At 42.3% G+C, this 27,363-nt stretch overlaps 1 protein-coding gene across 2 annotated transcripts in view; it reads right to left on the bottom strand.

Annotated features, from left to right (window-relative positions):
* Positions 1 to 596: 596 nt before the first annotated feature.
* The window catches only part of uacab (uveal autoantigen with coiled-coil domains and ankyrin repeats b), a 43,354-nt gene continuing 16,587 nt past the window's right edge, over positions 597 to 27,363 (bottom strand). The window contains exons 1-19 of one of the 2 annotated variants that reach the window (XM_068724281.1): positions 24,709 to 25,343; positions 23,863 to 23,993; positions 19,614 to 19,702; positions 17,694 to 17,758; positions 15,797 to 15,854; positions 13,740 to 13,810; positions 13,210 to 13,316; positions 12,128 to 12,309; positions 11,494 to 11,531; positions 11,101 to 11,157; positions 10,731 to 10,838; positions 10,244 to 10,276; positions 9,292 to 9,384; positions 8,539 to 8,569; positions 8,377 to 8,426; positions 5,390 to 8,104; positions 5,045 to 5,197; positions 4,475 to 4,540; positions 597 to 3,565 (exon numbers count right to left, since the gene is read on the bottom strand). In XM_068724281.1, the coding sequence (XP_068580382.1) occupies positions 3,494 to 3,565; positions 4,475 to 4,540; positions 5,045 to 5,197; positions 5,390 to 8,104; positions 8,377 to 8,426; positions 8,539 to 8,569; positions 9,292 to 9,384; positions 10,244 to 10,276; positions 10,731 to 10,838; positions 11,101 to 11,157; positions 11,494 to 11,531; positions 12,128 to 12,309; positions 13,210 to 13,316; positions 13,740 to 13,810; positions 15,797 to 15,854; positions 17,694 to 17,758; positions 19,614 to 19,702; positions 23,863 to 23,993; positions 24,709 to 24,744 (4,155 nt within the window). In that variant the 5' untranslated portion in view covers positions 24,745 to 25,343 and the 3' untranslated portion in view covers positions 597 to 3,493. Of the gene's footprint in view, positions 3,566 to 4,474; positions 4,541 to 5,044; positions 5,198 to 5,389; positions 8,105 to 8,376; positions 8,427 to 8,538; positions 8,570 to 9,291; positions 9,385 to 10,243; positions 10,277 to 10,730; positions 10,839 to 11,100; positions 11,158 to 11,493; positions 11,532 to 12,127; positions 12,310 to 13,209; positions 13,317 to 13,739; positions 13,811 to 15,796; positions 15,855 to 17,693; positions 17,759 to 19,613; positions 19,703 to 23,862; positions 23,994 to 24,708; positions 25,344 to 27,363 lie in introns of those variants that run through there. The other variant, XM_068724280.1, reaches the window with a different exon arrangement.

Below are 27,363 nucleotides of genomic sequence, written 5' to 3'. Positions count from 1 at the left end.
TTTTGGATTTGCACCTTATTGATATTTTTTGCACTCTTTCCTACTTTGTCCTGCAACTAAGAACAACAGTTTTCTTATCTTATCTTATGCTAGCAGCTCTGTGAGGCTGTACTTAGCCACAAGGCTCTTTGAGCTAAATGCTAGCTCCAGCCTGCTAACATATTGAGAGTGACAATGCTAACATATTGATGATTAGCAGATTAAAAGGTTTTTCCATGTTCACCATGTTAATCTGCATTCAGCACAAAGTTCAGCTGAAGCTGATGGTAAATATTGGACAAATTGACAGTTTGACCAGATGATGGCGCTACATGAAAAGTAAGTGAATCACCAAAGTCATTAATATACATCGTCTGGGGACCATGAATGTACAAAATTGACAATCCATTGAGTAAAATGTTGACGTTTAACAGCGCAAGGAAACACTTTAAACCTGATGGTGGCGCTAGATGAAAAGTTAGGAAGTCGCCAAATTCAGTAGGATTCATCCTCTGGGGACCATGAAGGTCCGTACGAACTGTCACAACCATCCATCCATCCACCAATAGTCGCTGAGGCATTTAAGTCTGGAAATACAAAAACACTGAACAAAAAAGTGGTTTTCTATGTTAGGCACTTTTATTGATTTTGTATTACTGAGTCACAAACACAAAGATTATTGTCAAAGACAAAGACTGGTACACAGTATAGTTGTTTAGAGATTCAATTAACAGTCTATGTTAACAGTAGATGGAAGACAGTCAGTAACGATTCATAACATCTGCATGACAAAATGCAAGAAGTATTTACTAAACTATCTGTTGGTGTGAGTTTTTTGGCCAAAATATAAAAACGGAGAGCGAGAATTTGAACTTGGTAAAGCTGGAAGGTAAAAGACAGAAGTGCGTCAAAGAAATAACCGCTAAGAGGTTTTTGTTTATCCACATAAATAAAAAGGGATCTGCTCTATTCGGATCACACTACAGTAAATGTTACCCTGAACGTGTTTTGTGCCGCTCTACTTCCAGACCTGCTGAATATCAGAATTGTCACACTGTAGTACAGTAATTAAAGTAGTACAAAGCTATGAAAAATATATCAGTGTAAAGGCATAGGAGACTCGCTCAACAATCACAACACCACTACACGACACCATCAAGAGTCACAGAGAGCTGGCTCAGGGGTACGCAGCCTTTGCTCTAGGAGAGTCCACTGCTGCGGAAATCGGGGTTTCGTATCAAGTCGAGCTTCAACTGGGACATTTGCAGTCTGTGGTATAAATGTAGTGTCGCAAAGCAATAGATATTAGGAGATGAAGCTCTGTCAATTTAGTGTTACATTCACATTTCATATTCTCTCAGCTATCTGGGAGATTCAACACATTTGCAGATAGTCCAGCTTCCTAAAGCAACAGCTGCCTTCCCCCTGGGCCACACTGATTATTACAACTTCTATCAACTTGGCCTGCCAAGTCTCTCCACTAGAGGACACTCTGGTTTCAACAAAAAAAAAAAAAAAAAAAAAGAAGGACGACGTGCCACTGCAAACTGTAGGACACAGCAAGAGATCTCCACTCCCTCCAAGACTCAAATCCAGCAAAAAAAACAAACATGTCCAGATTAAAAAACAGGCTGTGTGAGTGACACGGCTCCCAAATCTATATCGCTATCTGCCATGTCGCAAAAATGGCGAGTATAGATTTGGACGATTTCTTTTTTTACACTCTTGGTGTTTTTGGATTATTCTGAAAACATGAGAGCTAGTTTGGACCTCCAGGAGACGATGACTGCGCCACTAAATGAGTAAAGAGAAAGTAGCTGACGTGGACAAAGTCAAAGGATAGGTTCACATTCTTTTAAGTCAGTCTCAAAACACAATTCTGCCAACGTGTGCATTAAAACAAAACATCCTTCTGTCCATGTGAGAGATGTCAGAGATGTGGGACAAACTCCACAGTCCTCTTTCTGAGAGACAGTCAGTGAAATCGTGAGGGTAACTTCTAAAATGAAAGAGATTTTAGTGCAAAACGAACTAAAAAGACAGTAGCACTTACTACGACTACTTCATACTGAAGAAGCCAAATAGTAGCAAACTAGGTTCAACTTTTAAATGTGTTTTTGCAAAGAGCCAACATCTCTTACATTGTAATCGTGTAATGAAGAGATATTTTCACTGCCAGTCAGTTTACGGCGACCAACAGCTCCTTATGTACATCATGTATGAGCAGGTGAGCACTGGTTTAAAGGATAGGTTCACACGTTTGTAAGGGATCTCTTAGTATCCAGTGTGAATAGGAGGAATAATTACAGAAGATAAGACCTATTTCAGTGTTCAGACTTCGTGAAGCTATCCTTTAAAAACGGCACAGCGAGTAGAATTTGTCGCTTGCTGTTTGTAAACATAAGTGATTATTAAGAGGGATTCATTTTGTGTCAGTCTATGTTGTTGTTTTTTTTTAGGAAAATCCTACGCATTCTGCCTTTACGGTTCACTTGAAAAAAAAATGTGAACGTATCCCTCAAATTCTAGCGAACGCTGCTGTCCAACGCGAAAAACAAACTGCATGAGAGCCGACCGTCAGGTGGGAATGTGAAGAGTGGTCTTTGCGTTCATGTCCAGTTGACATTTCAGCCGAGCATGTCAGGAGTGAGTCATCTATGAAAAAGGGTCCTACGTGTCAAACAACTCCCCATAGCTCTGTAAGATGAAGTGAAGAATGTTCCTGCATACACGTCAGAAACATAAGTCTCAATGGCTTCACAGTAAGGATGTCACAACTTCAATTTTAGATCAAAAAGTGATCGAAATTCATTTTAAATTGCAAACTTCGAAATTGAAAGCAGGATCGGTGATTCTCAGTATTATTTTTCCCTCCGCCTACTTGCGCTCTTCCAAAGAGAAAAAAAAAAATCTAAAAACTCGACGCAGTGTAACTTACTGGGAGCCTGCGGCTGCACTTTTTGCGACGCCACAGCAACTGATGGAGCCGGGAGTCGAGACGACGGAGAAACCAGAGAACTGTAAAATGACACCCCTATTCCACAAGTCAGTTTGATACAGAAATTGATACAATAACCTTTTTAAGTAAAGTTTTCATTCCATTCGCTGGGATCTACGCAAGTTGAAATAATTTGTATCTTGATCTACGGTTATTCACTTCTACCCACGACATTGATTTTTGGGAACCAAAGTGCAGGCATACTACCAAAAAAAAAAAAAAAGAAGAAGAAAAAAAAAAAAGCCTGTTTTGGAAATTTTGCCAAATGACAAACAAGCAAACACACACACACACACACACACGCACACACGCACGCACAAACACACACACGCACAAACACACGCACAAACACACACACACACAAACACACACACACACAAACACACACACACACACACACACACACACACTGGGCACCCACAGGGGCCACAGCAGGTGAACTCAGCAGTAGGAGATGTGAAAATGGTGAATTTGAGTCAGCAGGCAGCGTTTCGTTTCGTTTCGTCGGAGGGAGCTTTAACACACAAACTCCTGTCTCATGCGGATGATCTGCAGTAAGGCGGCCTGCACGTCCTCATCCATGTGGCCCTGAGAGAGAGAGAAACACAGTCAGAAATGAGCTTCAGTTAATCCATTTGTACCGTATTCATCCCTAAAAGCTCTGTTGTCAATTACTCGCTGGCGTAACGGGTAATCCTGCGCTTCAGCTCCCGACAGCTGCGGTGCACTTACACCTTCATATGTTTAGATATGGGCTGAGTCACGCATTATTTCTCTTGTTTTGATGAATGATCATCCCACTGGACTTCCAGCCATTAGCGTCACCATTACATGTTCCCAAACCATCTGCACCGGCTGCCTCGAATAATCAGCAGACTTTCACACATTTTACCGAAGTGTAAACATATGAGGTAGCATCTCTTCGCTTGAGCGGCGACAAAGTGCTGAAAGTTGACTGATCTTGATTTGACGAAAGCTAAAACCATAAATCAGTTAAAACAGACGTGATTTCACAACATCTTTTCCTGGTTGTCTACCCATCATTCAATGACTGCAGTGGTCGTTTATTGTTTTAAGGCCAGTGTGTCGTAGAAGCCTTCTGTGATTTGTTTCGCCTCTCAAAAATGTGTAGACTGCACGCTAACTAGAGCCGCGCTGCAGCTGTTGCGACGGCTCCCGATTTCTGTCAATTACTTCTTTTTGCTCTACGGATGGCCGAAAGTTTACGACGAGCGAACAACATCTGTTAACGGAGGAGAAGTTTATTTCATCAAAAGCGGAAAAGTGTTGCTGGCAATGGCCCACTATCGACAAAACGGTCTGCCTTCTTATGCAATTAAGAGTTTTAACGAGAATGATTCATCTCTTCTCCATAACAAGTTACATCGTTCCTGTTCTCAACATGCTCGTCACATCAGCATAACTGTCCGAACATAAGAGCATTCACGGGAATGAAAGTCAGACGAGCCTCGCTAGAGATCAATGAGAGAAACGTACCTGCGCTGCACTGAGAAGATGAGTCCGGTAAATGGAAACCACGTCTCTGTGTTGCCTCTCAGCATCCTGATGGAGCAGAAGAGAAAAGCATGAAGTGGTCATTGTACAGCTTAGTGCTACGGTAAGAACAACGCGCATTTCTTTCTACAGTTGGTTGCATTTTGCTTTTTGTCATAGGTTTGAATACAGAAATGTAAAGGAGGTAGACACGCTGTAACCACCATCATGATCACATGCTGAACAATCCACAGCTTACCTCACTTTAACCAATTTAAATCTTTAATTTCATTACTATTGCACTTCCAGTTATTCTTGTTTTAACTTGTCTTGAATCTTAACTGCATTATTTATTATTAGGTTTCTTATTTGTGTTTGTTGGTGCTTATCTTTTTTTACTCTCCTATATTGTAAATTCGGTCCCTGCATCAATGTATTTCACTTAAAAGTAGTTTCCATATGATTTATTCTAAACCAAAATACAACACATGGATTGTGAAGCTAAAATGTTTGCAGCATAAACTTTTAAATTTAATTTAATATCTTAAAGAAATCGTCTGCGTGTCCACTCACAGCCAGCTGTTGCTGTAGGGTCTTGATCTGCGCGTGGAGTGTGTCGATGTGCTGCGTCTGTCTCTTATTGGGCGCGTTGCTCGTGTACGCCAGCTGGGACAGACCGTTTAGTGCCTGCTTCAATCGCTCAACATCTGTCAGCAACTCTGTGATCTGACACACACACACACACACACACACACACACACACACACACACACAAATGTTAATGTTCATCCATTTATCAACGAAACTGTAAGAAGAATTTCATCCCTAGAAACAGGGATGAAAACACATACTGCCTGCACCAAATGTAGTTTGAATAATAAAACAAAGACCGACAGCAAAGTTTTCATTTTCTGTTACCTTTTTGTCTTTGGCTTCAGTCTGCTGAGCTGATTTCTGAATCCCCCTTTGAAGATCACAGATGGTGTTGAGCGACTCATCGTATCTCTCCTTCAGCTCCCTGATTTCCCTCTCGATGACACGTCCCTTCTCCTGGACAGCCTCCGTCTCCGTCCGCGCTCTGCTCTCACCCTCCCTCGCTTGCGCTGCCTCCCGACGGGCCTCTTTGCCTTCTTCTGCTAAGCTCAGAAGCTTGTTGCTCAGGTTGGCAGCCTCCTCCTCCAGCTGCTGCTTCTCCTTCTTCAGCTGGCTCATTTGGTCTTCTTTATAGTTAATTTCCTCGAGAGTCTGTGTGGCCTGCAGGAGCTCAGATTGCAGGGCGGACACGTCTTCGGCCCTCTGGGCGCCGTTCTCCTCCTCTTCGCGGAGCGCCAAACGAAGCTTAGCGACCTCAGCCTCCAGGGCGTCCTTGGCCTTGGCTGTCTGTTGCAGCAGAGAAGCCTGATCCCCGCGGCGCTCCTGAACTTCTTTCTGCAAGGCGCAAACCCTGTGGGCCTCCTCCTGCTGAGCCTCTCTTGCTTTCTTGCAGTCGGCCTGGGATTGCTGCATGGCGTCATGGAGCGCTTTAAGCTCCGTGTCGTATGTCGCAATCCGAGTCAACTCCGATTTCAGACGCTCGTGGAGATTCTGGATCTGAGCTTTGCCGAGGGCGTTCTGCTGTTGGAGATCCTCTTTCTGAAGCGTTACCTCCTCGTGCTGCTGCTCTAACTTGACCAACTTCTGAGTTAATCCCTCAAATTTATCCTTGAACTCCTCCTCCACATTCTTGTGCTTTTCACCGGTAACCACAGCAGAGTCTAGCCTCCGCTGAACAGATTCAATCTCGACTTTTAGTTTCTCGTTCTCCTGTTTGACGCTCTCTCTTGCAGACGTTTCTCCGTTGTACTTCTCTTCCATCTCCGACAGCTTCGCGGTCAGCTCCTTCACCTGAGCGCTGTGAGAGTGATCCTTCTCCTCGGCTGCCGTCAGTGGAATAAACTTGGACTGAATAGCCTCCTGTATGGTATCAAGTTCTTTCCTCTGTGCTTCCAGTTCTTGGGTAAGCTTCACCGCTTCCTCCTGAGCCAACACGTAACTCCCCGACACTTCGTTTGCTCTATTCTCTGCCTCGACCACAGCAGCGTTCAACCTGTCTGTGATAGCTTTGTGGTCTTTTACGCTCACGTAGTCCTTTTTCATCTCCAACTGGACTTTTTCCAACTTCTCATTTAACATTTCATTTCTTTCTTTCACATTCTTCAATTCTTCCCCACTTTCTTGACCCTTGGTCTCCAACTTCAACCTCTCAGCTTTAACACTCTCTAAGGTGGAACTCAACTCCATCTTCACTTGCTCGTGCTGCTGTCTGGGAACATACTCTCCCTCCAAGCTCTGCTTCAGAGTCTGGCTCTGCGTGGTCAGCTGCACACACTCTTTGTTGCTGTCGTCGCACCTCCTCTGCAAAAGTTCAAGTTTCTTCATCAGGTCGGCGTTCTGAGATCTCAGAGCGTCCATTTCGCTGAGGCGTCTCTCACTGGCGCTTTGGAGACTGCTGATGTTCTCCTGCAGCGCTGGCCTCTCGGACTGAAGCTGCTGGACTTGCGCCTCTGCTTTTCCGTAACGTTCGCTGGCTTCCACCAGTTTGTCCTCCAGCTCCTCCAACGCCGTTACCATGTTCCTCCGGGCTTCATCGTGCGCCGTCATGGGAACGTAGTCCATCTCAATCCGGCCGTTGAGCTCGTCCAGCTGCTCTCGTAGAATATCCCTCTCCTCCTCGCTCTCCTCGACCTCCTGAATTAGAGCCTGGCTTCTGGCGGTCACGTCGGTCAGTTTCCTTTTCAGAGAAGCGTTCTGCTCTTCGAGGGCGGCCCGTATCCTCTGCTGCTCCTCAGCGGACTTCGCCCCCGATCCTCCCTGGGATGACGGACTGTCCAGCTTTCGATGGAGCTCTGCCACCTCCTCCAGCACGCGATCGTAGTCTTCCCTCAGCTCAGCGATCTGCCGTTCCTTCTCATCAACTGCGTTGCTCAGCAGGTTTTTCATGTTGTCAAACTTCTCAGCTGGCACTGTGTTGCCATGTTTAGTCTGGGTCTCTTTTAAGTGGCTTTCCATTTCGAGAAGGGTTTCCGCTAGCTCATCTCTGTCCGCACTCACAGCTCTCAGCTCTTGGTTCAGCTTCTCGGCCTCTAGCGCCAGCTGGTTCTCGCTGCTCTTGTACTCCTCCAAGGCCTTCTCGCTCTGTTTGAGGCGGTTACGAACGCGACACACTTCGGCCGAAGCGCCTTCATACTTGGCCTTGATATCCTGGAGCTGGGAGCGCAGCTCTTCTGTCGCCTGGCCCCCTAAGTGTTCCTTAACGGCGACGACATGGGCCTGCAGCTGTTTGACCTTACACTCAGAATCCAGCATCCTCTTCTGGACGTCCCCCAAGGCGTCCTCCAGTTCTTGAACCTGCTGGTCCGCCTGTTTCTGGATGGTTTCTCGGCTAAGAACCAGCTCTTGGCACTCTCGGTTCTTGCGGTTCAGGGCAGTCTGAAGCCGTGCCGTCTCTTCGTCCGCTGCCTGTTGTCTTCTCTTGACCGCCTCGAGTTCACGTCGGAGGGCGTCCAGTTCGCCAGAGACGTCCCAGCCTGCAGCGGGATGACTCTTCTCTGGAGGGCGAGACAGCGAGCGCGACACGGCAGGATTCTGGAGCATCTGCAGAGAATGAGGAAAAACATTTTTAAATTTGCGTTAGGATTTATATCTATAGAAAGCCAGACACTTTATTTGAGACTAGTGAATAGTCGCAAAAAAAAAGTTCCTCAGCTTTCTTTCCAATCAGGATCTGAATGCTGTACAAACAGTTTCATTTGCATGCAGGTCCTACTGTTAGCCCACCATTGTTAACACAGACTGCTCAAATGCAAACTACTAACATTGTACTTTAGACGTTTGAAAGTCATGTGGCTCCACAGATAAAAACGTACCCGTTCAGAGTCCAGGCTGTGAGCTTGTTTGACCAAACTGTTTTCTTTCCCTGCGAGAAAAACAGCGTACAAACATAACATTCACACCTCGTCATAATCTGCAGGTGAATATTTAAATAACTGTGTCAAATGTTTCTTTATGGTTCAAGAGATGAAGATTACCTTTGATGACAGACTGTCCAGAGTAGTCTCCCTGTGAATACACACAGAAACAAATACTCGTCACAAAAACGGTCTAACTGAGCCTTTTCCCAGACATAAAATAAATTCTATTTTCAACACTTTATAGATTATTCATCGTGACCTTTGTATTAACTGGGATGTGACATTGAGATTAAAAGCTCTTTTACAAGTGAGACGTTGCCAGGAACGGTTTAAATGGCATCATCCAACACATGACAACAACTTCAGATCACAGCAGCGACAATAAGACGCCACAAAAGATGTACATTACATATTACAGTGCATTCACCAGGCAGCGTCTCGGTCATGTGTTTGTTAGTTAATTAAGGTAACTGCAGCCAACTATAAATAGTTTCATCAGCTCCGATTTATTTCAATAACTTACTGCATTCATTTATCATCTATACAGTTCAAAAGCATCACAAACTACATCCTCCAAATTAAAAAATTAAAAACGGACCATTATAACTGTAACCTTGTTTTTGTTTGTTTGCGGGACTTTTGTGTTCGACTGCATTCGTTTTAGCTGGGTGTACCTAATAAACTCGCAACTGACAGTGAAGTTCTTTGTGGGTAAACAAACACTCAGATATGAAACTGAATGTAAAACAAAAAAAAATGTAAATCACAAGTATTAAGTCTGATTACAAATACAACTATTTTTTAATGCACACATTTCGTTGAGGATTAAAAGCTCAAAGTAAAAATTGGATTCAGTGTAAAGTCACTGACCAAAGTACTCCGCAGCTGAACCTTGACAGTCTCCTGGCCTCGAGCTCCTTCTTCTCTCTCTTTGGAGCCGAGTAACATCTTCAACTGACCCTTCTGATTCAAGAGAAAGACACACAAAGATCAATAAATGACTGGTTACTGACTGATGGAAGATACAGTTTAATAATATCATGTATCAAAGAGAATAGATGCACTTTAAACGATACTACCTACTCCAAAATGCATTTAGATACATTTGTTATCTTTTATCTTTAAAGAATGTGCAAATAATATCTGCCACACACCAATTGTTCAGGGCTTCTAAGACTCGTATTAAAAACTGTAATTTACTCATATATAATAATAAACAGTGTGAACTGTTTTGGTCTTTTAATAACTAATACTAAGAGTTGCAGTGCTTTAGTCTACAGCATGTATTTTTGTCACCACTGGAGGCGCTTCAAGTTTAAAAACATAATCAAATGGGCTTTAATGAACATGTCTGGAGCTATTTGTTAGTAGAATATGTTTTTAACATGTTGTAATTGTTGATAAAGTAAAGTACATTTTTGACTTTTAGACTAAAACAGTGGAACCAAGTTATTCTTTTGTTGTTCAGGAAATTCCAAAATGCTGAATTGCTTCAGCACTTCACCTTGAATCCTGAATGTGTGGACCTGGTAGCACGTTATCAAGTTCCATTACGTCACAGCCGCGCTACCTTCCTTCCCCCTCCACCTCAACATGTACAGCTCTGTGTTGATACCGCTCCACCAACATTCCTCAACCGCTCTCATTCGCTCGTATTTTTAGGATTCAGAGGTCATACGGTAACGTAAGACGTCTGCACACTGCACTCATGACTGCTACTGCTGTATAATAAGATTCTGACAAAACACATGTAACCAAGAAAACAACTGAGAGAAGTGTGAATGAGGCCCACAATGTCCAACAAATCATTTCAGTTTCATACCTCTTTTTGAGCATCTTCCACAGTGATCTTTTCCTGCAGATGAATTAAAAAAAATTATTAATAAATAAATAAATAAATAAATAAATATATATATATATATATATATATATATATATATATATATAAAAATACAGTCAATTAAGGGATTAATAATGAACAACAAACCACTAAATTCTTATGATTGAAATTCCTCGTTATTATTCTGGCAGCTAGAATCTATTATGCTCACTGAATGAATAAGTCATCACTATTTCATATTGCTTTGTGTTTTGTGATTGCTGATTACACATTCCTTGATATTAGAATGATGACATCCTAACATCAGCTTTTAATATTATATTTGCTTACAAAGCTATAGTTAAAGACCCTCAGATGTACCCACACACTGACAAAACAAGCCAGCAGTAAAGGAAAAGCATGCTTACTCTAGGCTTACTCTAGCTGCTGAGCTATTCTTTAGCCAAGTAGCTCTTGTTGTGTTGTTTACCTGTGTGAGCTGTTGCTGCAGCACGTTGACTTTATCTAACAAGGCTCTCTGATCCTGGTGGTACTTCCTAAGACTTTCCTGCAGGGTCTCGTTCTGCCTCTCCAAGTCCTGAAACACACAACGATAAAGCTTAAAAACTTAAACCGACCAAAATACAATTACTGAGTGCTAAAAACAAATAATGATGTATCACTGCTTTATGGACAAGGATGTCTGGATGATTGAATTTGACTTTGGATGCAGTGAATTCAAGTAAACACTCCCTAAATGTCATGAAGGTCGCTTGCGCGTGTGTGTGTGTGTGTGTGTGTGTGTGTGTGTGTGTGTGTGTGTGTGGGGAATAGGGAGGCTGACGTTAAACAGCACTTACATGTATGATTTGATCCCTTCTGTTAGCCTCAGCTGCCTCTGATCTCTCCACTGAATGCTGAGGATGAGACAGGATCCGTTTTACAACCATGTTTTGAAGATATAACATTACCAAAGGTTATGAAAGTGTACAGGACAACTCTCTAGATAACCACTAGATGGCAGTCATGTACACCTGAGCGGCAGTGAGCGAGGCAAAGAAAACCACTGGAAGAAAAAGCACCATCTAAAGGATTCAATGTGTCTCAGCATTTCAATGGCCTTCACCTTTAACGTTGCCATCTTTTGACAAAGAGACAAAAAAAAAAAAAAAAATGGCCACTCCAAATGTCAGTGTGGAGAATAACAGCTGCTCCTCACTATAAGTGGGGTTTAATGGATGCTGCAGGATTACCTGTCGCTTCCACTGCTCCATCTTCGCGGCCTCTTTATCTGAAAGAAAAAAAAGAAAAACAGCAAGTTCAGATGTGCAGGTGTGTGTTTACAGAACAGTCCATCTTCAAAACATGTTCAAGGAAAGGAATGCACTCAAGAATAACAATATATCAGAGAAATACAGAATCAGGAAATGATCGTTCAAGTCAAAAATGATGGCCTAAGATATTGTGGGATGTTAAAATTCATATTGATTAGAAAATCAAAATAGAATATTTACATTCTGCAATGACATGATTCTAGATTCTACAGCAGATCTAAAACAGAACAGCATCATGCTTTTGACATATTTTCCCAAATGGAGCCGTAGCGTGCCACACTTTGCTGTCGTTGCCAATAAGAGTAAGAGAATCACTGAATTAATTTATGAATATATAAATATTGTCATGCAGCTAAAACAGAGCCAGCAAAACTCGAGAGACGTGTTGCTCCTCATCTAAATCCTCTTTCACCTTGAAAAAAGCTATTTGTTTTATAGAATAGGTGAGGTGATTCTCAGCTGCAAAGCCATGCAAATTATGCTTTTATAAACTGCAACAGAATTCTTTCATGTTTAGTCTCTGGTGCCGGCTTTTTTTTTGTTGCCATCTGACCTCTGGTTGCTTTGTCGAGGTAACTTTTGACCATGGCAACGAGCTCCAGGTTCTTGCTGAGGCGGGCGTAGTGAAAGGCATCGTGACCCAAGCTGTCTACTGCCTTCACGTCGGTGCCGCTCTTCAGCAACACCTCCACTGCATCCTTACAGCCGTACTCGCAGCCCAGAATCAGCGCCGTCCTGAGGACAAACACCGCATATGAGCGAGAACATGCACAAACTATCAATGGAGCAATTTGTGTCTGAATACGAGGATGTCAAATCAAAACATGTGCTACAAAACAACAATTCTGTGTGCGTGTAGTTTCACTGCCGCTGAATAATTCAGAGCTGTGGGAGCTGAGCCGAGTGGATTTGTCCTTCTCTTGTCACCACATCTACTTCTTTTTATTACATTTTTAAGAACCGTGCTGTGTTTGTGTTAGAAATGCTGCTCAGAAACCACAGTAACTGAATCAGGCAAAACATGCAGTACATTATTGTGACGTTAAAAGTAATTTAAAACTGAAAATAGAAACGTAAAACTTTCTGAGGCACTATATTTTTAAAGCATCTAAAACTACTGATACTGTGTCACTACTGTATAATTAAGCCATGGAATTTGTTTATTCTTATACCCCAAACAAAACTGGTTTGTCTAAATAAAAAATAAAAAAAATGACTGTGATGTAATGTCTAGTTGGCCACAAAAATGTTCTATACAAATATACAGCATCTTATTAAAAAAATATTTAGTTTATTAAAATGTCTACTTTTGCTGATATTCATCACCTGCCTGACCCAGATTGTGCTACAAGGTTCTATGATCCTTTTTGCAAAGTAAGTACAGTAAAGGCCCTTTCAGAAATATATTTTTATTTTATGATACATTTGAATAGCTGGCACAGAATTTACAGTGTTTTCTATCTTCAGAAAGACACAAATGGAAATCTACAGAAATTCTAATTGTTTTAAGTTAGTAACCTACGCCACCTGTCAAAAGCTGCCTTTTGTAAGCAACACAAACTCCCAATTATTAAAATGTATATATGCCAACAAGCTAACCAGAGATAAACACCGTGAAGGGGTGATGTTTCTTACTTGTTTTGTTTGTCCCGGGTGGTGATGTCAGCCCCTCGCTCCAGCAGCAGCTGACAGATGCGTGGATGACACATCTGGGTTGCCAGCACCAGAGGTGTCCTGCCATCCTGGAGAAAATCAAAACACATACAGATTAATACACAAAAGTACATCTAAAGATACACAGTTATGAGATGAGGAGGTTAGCTTTGAAACAAAATTTTAACTGAGCCATGTTGGTTTTTAAAAAGCTGACTTTTCAGAATAAAACAACACTTTTCAATTCCAATCCAAAGAATCAATTTATAGCCAACCTCAAAGCAAAAAGGCTCATGCAGAATTTAGAAAGCGCTCATTCAAGTGGACTAAATTAATATTTAATGAACACGTTTTTGTGCTGCTCCAACTAACCTTTCATGAAATGAATGACCGTCATTGACAAGGAGCAAGTCAATCAATACACTTTTCTGCAATGATAACTGAACTGAAAATATCTTAGAAGTGACCATTACAACACACGATGTGAGATGAAGTGAAAAAAAAATTCTCACGAAATCAGTGGTATTCACAGAAGCCCCACTGTCACAGAGAAGTTTCACACTTGAGGAGCAGCCGGCCATGACTGTGGAGAAAGAGAGAAGAAAATGACCACAATCATTTCATCACATGTGCAGCAGCGTGGAGCTGGGTTTAGTGTTGAAAAGGAGAAAAGCAATTCAAGCACTCTCTTTAGAATCAAGACAGCACGGTTTCATTTTAATGAGCATGTGGACGCTCTGCTCACCAGGGTTTTTTCATTTATTTCAAACAGGATACAGTGTACAGAGTACAGTAAAGCCGGGACTAAGATAATGTAGAATACAGTCGAGTAGAGTAGTTACTAAGGTAAAATAGAATAAAGTAGAATAGAGTAGTGACGGGTAGAGAAGAGTAAAGTCGTTACTAAGGTAAAGTAGAATAGAGTAGAGTAGTTACTTAGGTTAAGAAGAATAAAGTACAGTAGAGTAGATTAGAGTAACGTCTTTGCTAAAGTAAAGTAGAATAAAGTAGAGTTAGGACTAGGGTAGAGTCAGTATAGAGTACTCAGAACTAGAGTAGAATACAGTCAGTTTAAGAGCAGACTAAACATTATACTACAGTAGAATACAGTCAGTTTAAGAGTAGACTAAACATTATACTACAGTAGAATACAGTCAGCACTAGAGTAGACCAAGTACTAGAGTATAGTCTGCACTTGAGTAGAATAGAGTCAGTTTTAGAGTAGACTAAGCACTATACTACAGTACTAGAGTAAAGTCAGGACAAAGGTAGAGTCAGTACTCGAGTAGAGTCGGTACTAGAGTAAATACTAGAGTAGAGTAAATACTAGAGTAGAGTTAGTACTAGAGTAGAGTCAGTACTAGAGTAAAGTCAGGACAAAGGTAGAGTAAGTACTAGAGTAGAGTCAGGACTAGAGTAGAGTAAATACTAGAGTAGAGTCAGTACTAGAGTAGAGTAAATACTAGAGTAGAGTAAATACTAGAGTAAATACTAGCGTAGAGTCAGTACTAGAGTAGAGTAAATACTAGCGTAGAGTCAGTACTAGAGTAGAGTCAGTACTCGAGTAGAGTCAGTACTCGAGTAGAGTCAGTACTAGAGTAGAGTCAGTACTAGAGTAGAGTAAATACTAGAGTAGAGTAAATACTAGAGTAGAGTCAGTACTAGAGTAGAGTCAGTACTAGAGTAGAGTAAATACTGGAGTAGAGTCAGTACTAGAGTAGAGTAAATACTGGAGGAGTCAGTACTAGAGTAGAGTCAGTACTAGAGTAGAGTCAGTACTGGAGTAGAGTCAGTACTAGAGTAGAGTCAGTACTAGAGTAGAGTAAATACTGGAGTAGAGTCAGTACTAGAGTAGAGTAAATACTGGAGTAGAGTCAGTATTAGAGTAGAGTCAGTACTAGAGTAGAGTAAATACTAGAGTAGAGTCAGTACTAGAGTAGAGTCAGTACTAGAGTAGAGTAAATACTGGAGTAGAGTCAGTACTAGAGTAGAGTCAGTATTAGAGTAGAGTCAGTACTAAAGTAGAGTCAGTACTAGAGTAGAGTCATTACTAGAGTAGAGTCATTACTAGAGTAGAGTAAATACTAGAGTAGAGTCAGTAATAGAGTAGAGTCAGTACTAGAGTAGAGTCAGTACTAGAGCAGAGTCAGTACTAGAGTAGAGTAAATACTGGAGTAGAGTCAGTATTAGAGTAGAGTCAGTACTAGAGTAGAGTAAATACTAGAGTAGAGTCAGTACTAGAGTAGAGTCAGTACTAGAGTAGAGTAAATACTGGAGTAGAGTCAGTACTAGAGTAGAGTCAGTATTAGAGTAGAGTCAGTACTAAAGTAGAGTCAGTACTAGAGTAGAGTCATTACTAGAGTAGAGTCATTACTAGAGTAGAGTAAATACTAGAGTAGAGTCAGTAATAGAGTAGAGTCAGTACTAGAGTAGAGTAAATACTGGAGTAGAGTCAGTACTAGAGTAGAGTCAGTACTAGAGCAGAGTCAGTACTAGAGCAGAGTAAATACTGGAGTAGAGTCAGTACTAGAGTAGAGTCAGTACTAGAGTAGAGTGAGTAGAGTCCTACCAGCATCATGAAGAGCCGTTCTTCCTTGTAGGTCCACATTTCCAACTGGACTGTTGTGCTGCAAAACAACAGAATCAAGTAACGCTGATTATTTTACTAGTTGTGACATATATCTGGATCCCTGTAGAGACATAATTGTGTGAAATAATTTCTCCATATATGATTTCATCACATTACGATTCCATAAAATTTCTTTTATTTTTTTTAAAAAAATGAATCAATTTTAATTATTGCTCAGCCCTATTCAACGCAGTAAGACACCTCAATTATGTTTTGCAATCCAAGTATAAATAACTACAGAGCCCGGGGTGGCCATAGAGAGAAGAAAATATATAATATACAAATAAATAAATAGGGTCACAAATGTGTGTGCACAAGTTATAATTTGAAACCTCAATTTAATTACATCATTCCGACGTTTTGTTTGTTCGAGGCCAAGTCATTCATCCCAGCCGCCACCTGCTTAAGGTCTTTGTTGTAGATAGCTGTGGATAGACCCTTTAATTAAGCTTTACTTTAGCTTCAAGATGAGTAATGAGTAAAAAATGAAGTTACTGGAAATGATGCTGTTGAGTCACCAGTACCAACTTGTGGTTGCCTTTCTTCATTGTAGCTTATGTAGCCAACTCAATATTTTTCTAAGTGGATAATGAAGTTAGCTAAAAGAGTACTTGACTTCAGTTATTCAAAGCCAGAAGAACTCAAAAGAATCTCAATAAACAACTCAATAAAGTTGGTAATGGGGAGCAAGTGGCTTATTTCACAAAGATGTTACAATTTGACAATTACTCCAAACAGAGGAGAGAACACTGGTTGTTTCACATCAAATCTATCCCTGGGTTTAAGTGTTTATTTCAAATAATAGTTTAATTATGTTTTAATAGTTGTAGAATAACATTATTAATTTCCACTGGTTGGGCAGTGGAACCTGAGAGCAACAGCAGGCAGGTCATATTAGGCTAAGTGGCGCTGTGCTGATATGCTTGTGACATCTCTACCCAGTCAGTCAGCTGGTTGGAGTGTACCACTGTGGTGATGAGGGCCTGTTATGAAAGCCTTGAGGACTCAATGCTAACAGGGGCCTGATGTTGCTGGGTAGGTTTGCCAGCGAGCTCCACTATAAAAACCCAACTCTCTCTAGCAACAAGGGCCAAAAATTAGCAGCACGCTCAAATGACAAAGCGAAGGGGGCGGGGGTTGTACGGGTGGGTGGGGGGGGGGGGGGGGGGGGGGGGGGGGGGACCGGCCATGGGAGCTGACGGTGGAGCATGGAGGGGGGATATCCTATACCTTGAGGGTTTGGGCTGACGAGGGAGATAGTGGAGGTGGCGGGTGTTGGCGTCCAGCTGCTATGTCTGGTGTGATGACGGCACCGAGAATGGACGGCAGGTTTGCAGGAGGGTAGGCTTGTCAACACCACTGACAACCCCTCTGCCAACAGCCGCGACCTCAGTTAGATCACTGCCATGAGGGAGGTGGGGGCAAGAGCAAGGGCTACAACACTATGAGAGCACAATATTGCAGAGATGGCCCCCTGATTGTAAACACATAAATCCCCCAGTGGGACACGGTGACTCAACAGGGCCTACTGTTGACCAATACGGAGTGGGCTCAGCTGCCAGAGCTGCTTAGCAATAAGTATTTAAAGAAGGAAACTGCTCTGACTGGCCAGTGACTGGGAAGCAGGTCCGTTGGAGCATTCATGCAGTAGAGTGTGTCGATGCACAAACACACCAACGTAAGGAGCAGGAGAACGGAACAAACAAATGCGAGAATTTGACATCTTATCTTGTAGTTCGGCACGTTTTTTTTTTTTTTTTTTTTTTTAAAAGGAGTAAACACAACAGTCAGGTTCAAATATTGTTGGAGGAACACGTGGAAGACAAATGTTCTTTACCTGCAAGAGTTTCTGCACACACAGAGAATGCCCATTTCTTGAAGCCTGATGAAGAGCGTTTTTGCCTGCAAGCAATAAATGCAAAAAAAAAAAAAAAAAATGAAAAAAAGAGAGAAAGAAAGAAAATCAGTACAATCAGGGGTTTTCATTGAATGTATTTTTAGAGCCAAACTCAATGAGCAATAAACACTTAGCGACCCTGTTAGATGGGACTTGTACGTCCACAACAGCACTGTGGGAAACTGCACCGGCGGAAATTGCATCACTTCATCATGACAGCACCATCAATCAAACACATTATTCTGTAGCAAGCAACCAGAATGCTTCACTCTGTTGCTCTGCTGATGCTAAAAACCTAAAGTTTACTGCATGAAGTGCCACTGATTGCAGCCCCAGATTCATCAGCGAATCACTTTGAGCTTTGGCAAAGCAGAGACCACCAGTTTTAATCCCAATGGAGGCAGTTAGAGTGTCACAGTTTGACATAAATTATGCACAATGTATTATAGGACTCAGAACATGGACTGGATTTTAAAGTAAGCCAGTTTCTCCTCAGCTGTTCTCCCAGGTTTGAATGACAAATTCCCCTCATAGTCCACGTCACTGCAGTGTGTTAATATTTGTCAGTAGCGCCCCGACCGACCAGTACGATTTGATAGTCCAGCGACGAGGACAAAATACATCCAATCAAGTTCAATGCTAGTTCATTTTCAATATCTCAATCTAAAAAGGTGGAATAAGTGTCAGATATTCTACGTTGGTATTGATCCTTCTACTTTGTTGAGAGTACACTTGCCGTTGTAAAATGAAACTTCTTAAACTACTTTATAATCTTTTCATTGCTCGCTGACTGTGGACGTTGAATACCTTCCTTTTTATTGACACATTTACATTTCCTGGACCAATATATCATTCATCAGTTAGTCATGCAATGTTTAAAGAGAACATACAATATATCAACCCTGAAATTGAATGAGATTGAAATTGAGTGCAAAACAAGACGACAATGCCGAGCAGCACTCTGCTTCTATTGATGATCTATAAATACATTTAATGAGACCAATTTTCTGCAAAACACATCCTCATCTACTTTTTAAAAGCAGGAAACTGACTTCATCTGCCTTGATTTAAAATGTAATAATGTGGACATAACATCACATTTACTCTTCTCACATCACTTGATGTGAGAGGCCCTGTTTAATGACATATATGCGCATTAAGCAGGGTCACACACTATTCTAGTTCTACCGCACACGGTGCTACAAGGGTGCAAAAGCATCCATTGCACCTTATATTATATTATATATTCAGAACCCTCAGATAATGAATGCCAGAGAGGTGGTAGGTGTCTTCATGTTCTATTTTGGTTCATGTATGTGCAGCGGTGTGTCGTGCTAAAGGGCTGGGCGAAGGTGAATATACCTGTATATCAGCGGGTGTGGTGATTATTAAATACTCTCTCAGCCGGTCACCTCACTGGTCTAATAGCTAAGGAAAGGTTTGGGTGGTTCAGAGCGTCATGGCGGACATGAACACACAGCTTGTACATCGTCACATAGTTTAGTATTTAACAGCATTGTACTCCAATGTGTTTCAAGGATAAAACATAAAAAGGAAAAGAGGCTCCTATGAGCCCTTGTAACTAGACGCCTCCTTCATAAAAAAATCAGAATATGGAGTCGTAACTTATACTGTGACCGGCCAGTCTGATGTGAAGAGGTCTGTATAGATATGCTGTCTTCAGGCGGTTTAATGAAATAAACACGGCGGACCGGCCGCGCTGCAGATTTATCGTTACCGATGCAGAGATTTCATGAACTGAAGAAGAAGCTTTCATACAATACAAAGCATGTTGGGTCAAGAACATCCAAGTATATAAGTACAGCTCCAGGATATTGCTTTCATCCAACCTGAACTCACCCGTGGCATCAGAGGCAGTGACATCAACACCGTGTCCCAGGATGAGATTGAGACACTCTAGGTGTCCTCGCGTTGCAGCCAAATGAAACCTGCCACACATGAACAGAGATGGAGGAAAAATTGAGAGAGGAAAACTGAGGGAGGGAGATGTCAAAGAGTAGCCGGCACGGAGCAGAGAAGGGCAAGTGAAAAAGTGATAGGGTGTAAAGAGAAGGGGGGTGAGGGTGAAACTTAAGGACAAGAGAGAGGGACTGCAAGCGGACGCCTGGCTCCTCGCTATCAGCAAGATCAGCATTCTTGAAGCAAATAACAAGAAACCTCAGGGTCTGTCGTGTCTCCAAAGCAACCAAGAGCTGCACAAACAATGTTTTCAGCTTCACTGGTGTATACGTGAGCATTAACATATTAAAAAAAAAATATATAGACCAGCTGCATAAAAGGTTGCAGAAATACTGCAGCTTCCTCTTTGGGCTTTCTGTGTCCCATGTTCTTTTTTTCGTCTGTGAAGGAAAAAACCTCTAACACTATTCTAATTGAGGGATAATCGTGTTTGTTTTGAAGTGAATACACTTATTGTAAGTCGCTTTGGATAATAGCGTCTGCTAAATGACTGTAATGTAATGCAAGTTTAAGAATAATTACACAATGACAATATTCATGAGAGTTTTGCCTCTGTGCGCACCGTCTAGTTTGCATAATGTGATCAAACTAAACGGCCCGAATGGTAAACAATACGAGTTATTATGAGCCACACAACCGATCTAAATATTATTTAATCACGACTTTCTAGAACTTGGAAACAGCAGTAGAGAGACTAAAACCAACAGGGACAAGAATTGTGATTGTCCTGTCAAATTTGTATTCATGTTAAATCGTCACAAAGTTTGACATCCCCCTTGTTGACTGCCAACTCAATTAAGCAGTTTCCCACTGAACTCGGTTTGCAACATGTTTTTAATCATCACTTTGGACTGGAAACATTTCTGTTCCCCTTCTCCGATTCGACCCACAGCAGCACCGCCGCCACCGGCCATGAAGGTCTGCAGAGCACTTGAGTGTAAACCAATCTCAAGTCTGTCACCCCCTCAAGCCACACGAGCCTGTTTATACATTAACCCTGAGGTATCTGCCAAGGAGACAGCTAGGCTGTCACCTCAACACTGCCGCGGGTATTAAAAGCCGCGTTGATGGCCTGGAGATGCGGGCTCTCTGGGGAGCAGCGGAGGCTCCTGGCAAACGGCAGACTGGAAGCAGAGCAGGACCCGCCCAAGTTAGGGGAATCTAAGTGTTCCGGACGACCAAGTTCATGGAGGCACAGCGTTCTCCAGAAGATAACAGAGTCCAAAAAATACAGAATTGCAAGCTTGAACTGGGGGGGGGGGGGGTGTAGTGGTTTCCTCTAGACTTTGTGATGAATAAAGAATGACAAGTCGTGTGACAGTGAGTGCCAGTAACAGCTACCAAGATGTTCAACACTGAAAATCATGCAGTTGCAAAGGAGACTTAACTCCATTAAAACAGCTGTGATCGGCCCAGTTTAGACCGCTAACAAAAACTAAGAAACCAACGAAACGGCTTCATGTTGGACACAGACCAAAACACAAAGAATCGACCGTTTTGAATTGTGGAGATATATACCGCTTACCCAAGCTGGAGACCTCAGTAAAATGGTTAAAGATACATTTTGGTTAACTAATGGGTCTGTCTTTAAGAGAGCACATGGCATTTCATCGTCACACCTGCTCCCTGGGCGGTTTTCAGGTCGACGGTCTACAGGATACGGTTGCTATTTTTAGCGAGTGGACAGGGGAAGAGTAAACCGGGGAGTATATGCTGGTAGCTGAACCATATACAGCGCATGATAATGTGTGTCTCTAAAAAGGCACAGCAGTCAAAATACTGTGGCGGCTGCAGCTTCAAAAATTCTACTCAATTATTTCTGTCACACTCTCCCAAATCATCGCTGCACATTGTTGTAAGAAGTGTCCATATCTTGCTTGGTCAGACTAACTCTTAACACCGCATTATTTCATGTTAATTAACACTTGATCAGCTAGAGGGCTTCCTGAATGAGTCCTAAAACCCAGATATGAGTGAGCACTTTTTGCACTTCTGCTTGTCAATGTCAATGTTTTTCTTTAAAATGGGTTTTTGGTTAGGTGCCTGAAATAAGGTCGGTGGTGAACACGAGCTTACGAGGATTTTAACATTTTGTTTTAAGACAGAAAACATGTCAGTAAATACCACTGTGGTGGATTTTGAAGCTTTTTAGCGACTACAAAACGCCATCACGGTGACTAGAGCGCCTTCACAGCCTCGTTGTGTATACATCGTCCTCATGTGACCGTGGTGTCGCTCGTTTAAAGCTCGACATTAGCTTTATACTTGTGTGCCGATTGCACTCTCGCTTCAAAAATCATAACAACAAATCGTATTTCCTTTAATAATCCAAAGGAAATATCCCATTGGCTTTTTTGTCGAGGGAATCAGTGCGATACCAACTTGTGAGGGTGGCCTTCAAAAAAAAAAAAAAAAAAAAAAAAAAAAGTCATCCCTGCAGAACTCTTTTGGTCAGAGACGGGATAGTAGACATGGAGCTTTAAATAATTACACATCGGGGTTAACAGTTTGTAATTAGTTTCCCCACAGAGGTCCATGATTACAAGACACTGCCATCATAAATTCCTCGGCTAGCTTTTGCGGAGGCCAGAAAGCCAGGGACACGTGTCGGTCCGTGTGTGGCCCGCTGAACTAAAAGTAGACCTGCTGAATTGAGATTGTGGTTCACTTTTGTTTGGGGTAGACTACACTAGCAAAAGCGTGAGCCGTTTCTATAAATGTTCAACGTGTTGATTTTATAGTTAACTAGCTGTGGTTCGCTCTGCAGGGGAACACCAAATGATGAGTGTGACTGCGCTTGTGAACAACAACAACCTCTGCAGTCACTGGATTTAGTTCGGACAAATTCTAGCACCTTATTATGAGACCAGGCATTTATCAGGTTGTGTGTGTGTAATTATGCTTTTTTACAAGCATGCATGTATACGATCATTGGTCTGGTGCAATGGTGCCATGACAGAATTTTACGCACTGCTGAAAATACTCGGCACCTTTGCTGCTGGGATTTGTGGCTCCATGGTTTTATGCTTTAACAAAGCCTTTATCAAAATAAACCTGAAGCACAAGCCAGAAACCAGAGACTTCTTCATATATCTAGGATTAAAGTGAGGGCGCCGGGCCTCCCAAAATGCTGGGGTTGGAATCCGGTTACATTTAGCAATAAAACCAAGTACCTGCTTTTTTAAACGGCTCAATGCATTGTTTTCCCATCATGCCATTACGGACCAAAACAAAAAACGTCTGTGTGTGTGAAACCTGAAATATCTGTGGTCATGCAACATCGAAAACAACTCCTTGTACAACTCCTGTTTCAGTTGGGTTGACCTACTTTTCTCCCTGCATTTACTTCCTGTCCTATCTTTCGGTCTTTCTAATGAAACCTTGTGAAGGGTGTAAATCCTGCTCTTTGCAAAACAAAAACAAAATAAGGTTAGTTAGAGGTTCCCACTGAAAAAAAACAAAAACCTACCGAACAAAACGTGGTCCTTAAAGATGTCGACTGATCCTGATAATAGCCTGCAGCTGGGCCAAAATGTATTACTCCGTGTTGCAAAAGCACCACAGTGGATCAGATGTGAATTGACAGGGAGTCATTTCCTGTGGGGACCACGTAAACAGCCTCCAGACAATGTGGTCAGGCCTTCAGTGACCACAAACATGTCTTGTACCAACTCCCACAATGACCTCGAGTCAGACGGATCCAAAAAGAGACATTTCTGGATATAAAAATGGACTCATAATGATAATATGCAACTGCAAATGCATACGACGGGCAGCTGGGGGAAGCCTTAAGGTTGACAATGTTCGACAGGGTGGAATTTTGGAAGGGGGCGGGATTTTGTCTTGTTTTGTTTTTAGGGTCATGCAGGGAGACTTGGAGGCAAGAGGTAAAACTATTTTTTTTTAAGCAAGAGTGATCTAATTGTGAAGAAATTCCCATCAATAGATGCTTTATCTGGGAAATAAGGTTGGGAAGGAGTGGTGGGAGAACCACGACAATGTTTGAAATGTGTGACGCTCAGCACTGTTAGAGCTGCAATGGATGTGTGTGTGTGTGTGTGTGTGTGTGTGTGTGTGTGTGTGTGTGTGTGTGTGTGTGTGTGGATGTTCAGAGGCTGTGTTTACTTACGCCGAGCGTCCTTCCACGTCGAGCTTGGTGGGGATGATGCCCTTCTTGCTGAGGACGGCAGCCACCTTGTCCGCCTCGCTGCGTTCCACGGCCTTCATCAGCCGATCGTCATACTTGTTCCAGTCTGTGTTCTGACAGTGAAGACAGTGAACTTTTCAGACACGCAGGATGTTTGACAGTGTTTCCCCAAAACCAAATAGCTGAACAAATATTTGACCAAACGCCTTCTTAGTTTAAAAGTAGTGTGCGACGCCTGCAATGCGGTCTCCGGTTCTTTTTAGCTGAATAAATGCAACAGTGACATATGCGTATGACACACCGGCAATGCAGTTTGTCCTTTTGTAGTACAATAATAGACTTAAGTTAAAGCAGAATGTGCCAAGAATGTGCTGTGCTGCAGTTTCACTAACCCCACCCCCCTCATGAGTGATAGCTACAAAGCATGGGAACAGAGTGCTTTTCAGGCTTCTGGGAAGCACTCTTTAAGTGGGGTGTTTTATACTGGAGGTCAGAAATGAACAGAGAACACAAATTAGTTTGAGTTTGAAACACAAGCAATGTGTATGTACACGGCAGCAATGCACTGAAGCTACACAATCAGAAAGTAATGAAACCATACATACACCGCTTTTGACAATATACTGAGAGTTGCGAAGCAATTACTGAGCCACTCAACTGACCCACCGATGATAAATCTCCCACTTTGCCTCGAGAAGAATTCCTTCACCGCCTTACCACTTTGTGAAATCACAAACTTTGAGTCAATTTGTAGAGAAAAGCCTACTGGCAGAACAGAAACCATAGAAACAGATTGTGGTGACAAAACTGAAACCAGTGAATACCTACAAAGTGCATGGAGGTGCATTTCAGCCAGCGGCTCATCTTTGGTGAGTGGAGCTGGTCCTTGCACCGTGCTACTGAAAAGGTTGCCAGGGTTCCGGTTAACAAAAGCAAAAAGTGAGAGAAAAAAAAAAAAGTGTATACAAAAAAAAAAAAAACCCCTCAGTTTGCACTCAACCAGTGAGTGCAAAAAAACAAAAAAAAACAAATCGGATGAGAAGACAGAAGGGTGACAGTCTATACGGTAGTGGAGGTCCTCTTACGGAAGGCTCAACCTCTCGAGTTTCCCTCACTTGAGGCGGAGGAGTTTATTTGGCAGGATTTTCTGAGCATTCCTGTGTTGCTCACAGGCTCTGCCTGTAAGTTCATCACTGCACAGCAGTTTAGTTGATTGTTAAAAAGGGAGGAGAAGGAGGAGTAAGAGGAGGAAAGAATGGAGGTGGAGAAGCAGTAGGACCAGCCCTGCCAGCCCTGGGACCTGCCCTGGCCGGCAACTGCAACTCCTCCTCTGGGGGGGAAAGTCAGCTCAGCCTGGCTCCCTCTCGCCTCCCCCTCTATTCTCGCCTTTATCCTCCAACCTTCTGTTCAGCTCAGTCTCCTTCTGTTTCGATACTCTTCCTCTTCTTCTCTGGATTGTTTTCTATGTGTAAAAAAAAAAAAAAAAAAAAAAAAAAAAAAAAAAAAAACCTGCAAGGTACTCGCTGAACAAGTTGCAAGTGAAGGGCTTCTCTCTTCTCTCCTCTATCAGTGGTCTCCAGCGTCTTCACCCCACCAAATGGCAAGTCGGTCAGGCTCAGCGGGGTAAATATGTAAGCTCTCCCAGGTTTAAAATATCACCCCCTCCCTGGTAAACAGCGGCGGTGCAGACAGCGCTGCAGACTGGTTACCTCTTTATTTTTTGACCCTCCAACCTTTCTGTAGTGACTGATAGGAAGACAGCGGCTAAGAATACATTCTGGACATGCCTGCACTGTGAGTAATGGCTTTAGTGTCTATCACCACTGCCAGCATGAAACAAGGCCAGCCAAAAAGACCTTGCTTACATCGCCACCCCCCACCATGCTCCCTGCTTGCCTCCATCTGAAAATATTAATGTCAGAGGGGGATTATGGTTTGCACATTTGAAGTGGTCTTGGCACTGACCCCCACAGGACACTACTGAACCCAAGAGCTGCCGTTAACCCATCCGTCTAAAGCGGGTGGTGTGGCTCCAAAGCCCCCTGATCCGAGCTGCACAGTAGCAAGGTTAAATGTCAGCCTTTTCACAACCAGCTGAACCACCAAAAACTACACTGCCCGTTTACTTACACTAAAAAAAAAAACAACACTGCAAAAGCACAAGCTTCCCTTGTATTTAGGGGGTACAGAGACAGCAACCCGAGGACCCGTTTAATTTGCACACTGCATCAGCTCCTTACGGCCTCGTGTTACCGTCCGCTGCCAGACCGGCGTTAACAGAGCGGCACCGATATCCACAAACATGCAAAAAGACCTCCTCCACATGACATGACATGTGAAGAAGTAGGTGTCAACTTACGAAAGCTGCTCAGCCCAGCATAGAGACAAAGGCGTCAAAATGGCACCCAGCCACGCAGCACACTGGTCACGTAAATCTCGTACATGGGTGTGCTTTTTTAACGTGTGTGTGTGTGTGTGTGTGTGTGTGTGTGTGTGTGTGTGTGTGTGTGTGTGTGAGAATCTGTTAATGTACAAGTTAAAGATAGGGCTGTTAGCAAGGACAATTTGCCACTCCAGTAGTCACTCACTTACTGGCAAAATCAAAGAGCATGATAGGCTTTAAAGCATGGCTTGATGTTTTAAAGTGATTTTGATTATTGGTGCCTTCTTGAAAAGATTTGGTCTAAACTATTTGTGAGTTTTATGGAATGCGATGCCCACTTTCTTCTCACTCAGTTCAATGATCTCAACTTGAAATCACATGACTGCAGCCTTTATGACCTGGGAAGATGATGACGAGAGCACATGACAATATCTGGTTTCATATTATGTCGTGAATATGATGTCAATGTTATGTCCCTGCTTTGCTTTCATACGTTGGAATGGTGGCAACAAATTTCAAGCAGATGAATATGTGTAAAGTTTATTTTTAAATTACTGAGCTCAACGACATTTGATCTGAGGCGTGTGTGGGTTGGGGTAAAAGAGGTTTTATTTTAGTTTCCACAGATTCGTTTTAAGCTTTAAATTTCACCAAATATTTACAAATTTAAATTTTTGTAGCTTTAAATATGAAGAAAAAAAAAAAAATCTACCCATTTTTACTCCGAGTCATGTCTATTAAAACCAAAATATTGCACCAGACGTAGCATTTTTATTCATCGTAATTTTTTTTTTCTTTTGTCATTTTATTCATTCAAAAGTTAGACCGAAATATCTACACAAGACGGTTTTTTAACACGTTTTCATTTGATCGTACTACGAACAAACAACACAGATAACGATCGTGATTCGATGTGAATCTGATTCCACACAGAATCGGGATTCTTCTGGAGGTGAGCAGAAGGACATAGAAGAGACTGGATGTCTGGATTAATTATAGCGGCTCTGTGAGGCTGCGCTTTAAACTAAATACCAACGTCCCGCATGCCAACATGGTCGCAAGGACAACGCTCACATGATGGGACGTTTAGCAGGAACAGC

The sequence above is a fragment of the Cebidichthys violaceus genome, unplaced genomic scaffold, assembly GCF_023349555.1.
Source record: "Cebidichthys violaceus isolate CVI_PGR_0920_01 unplaced genomic scaffold, fCebVio1.0.p SCAF_30, whole genome shotgun sequence".
NCBI lineage: Eukaryota > Metazoa > Chordata > Actinopteri > Perciformes > Stichaeidae > Cebidichthys > Cebidichthys violaceus.
This window is presented reverse-complemented; position numbering and strand designations above follow the sequence as displayed.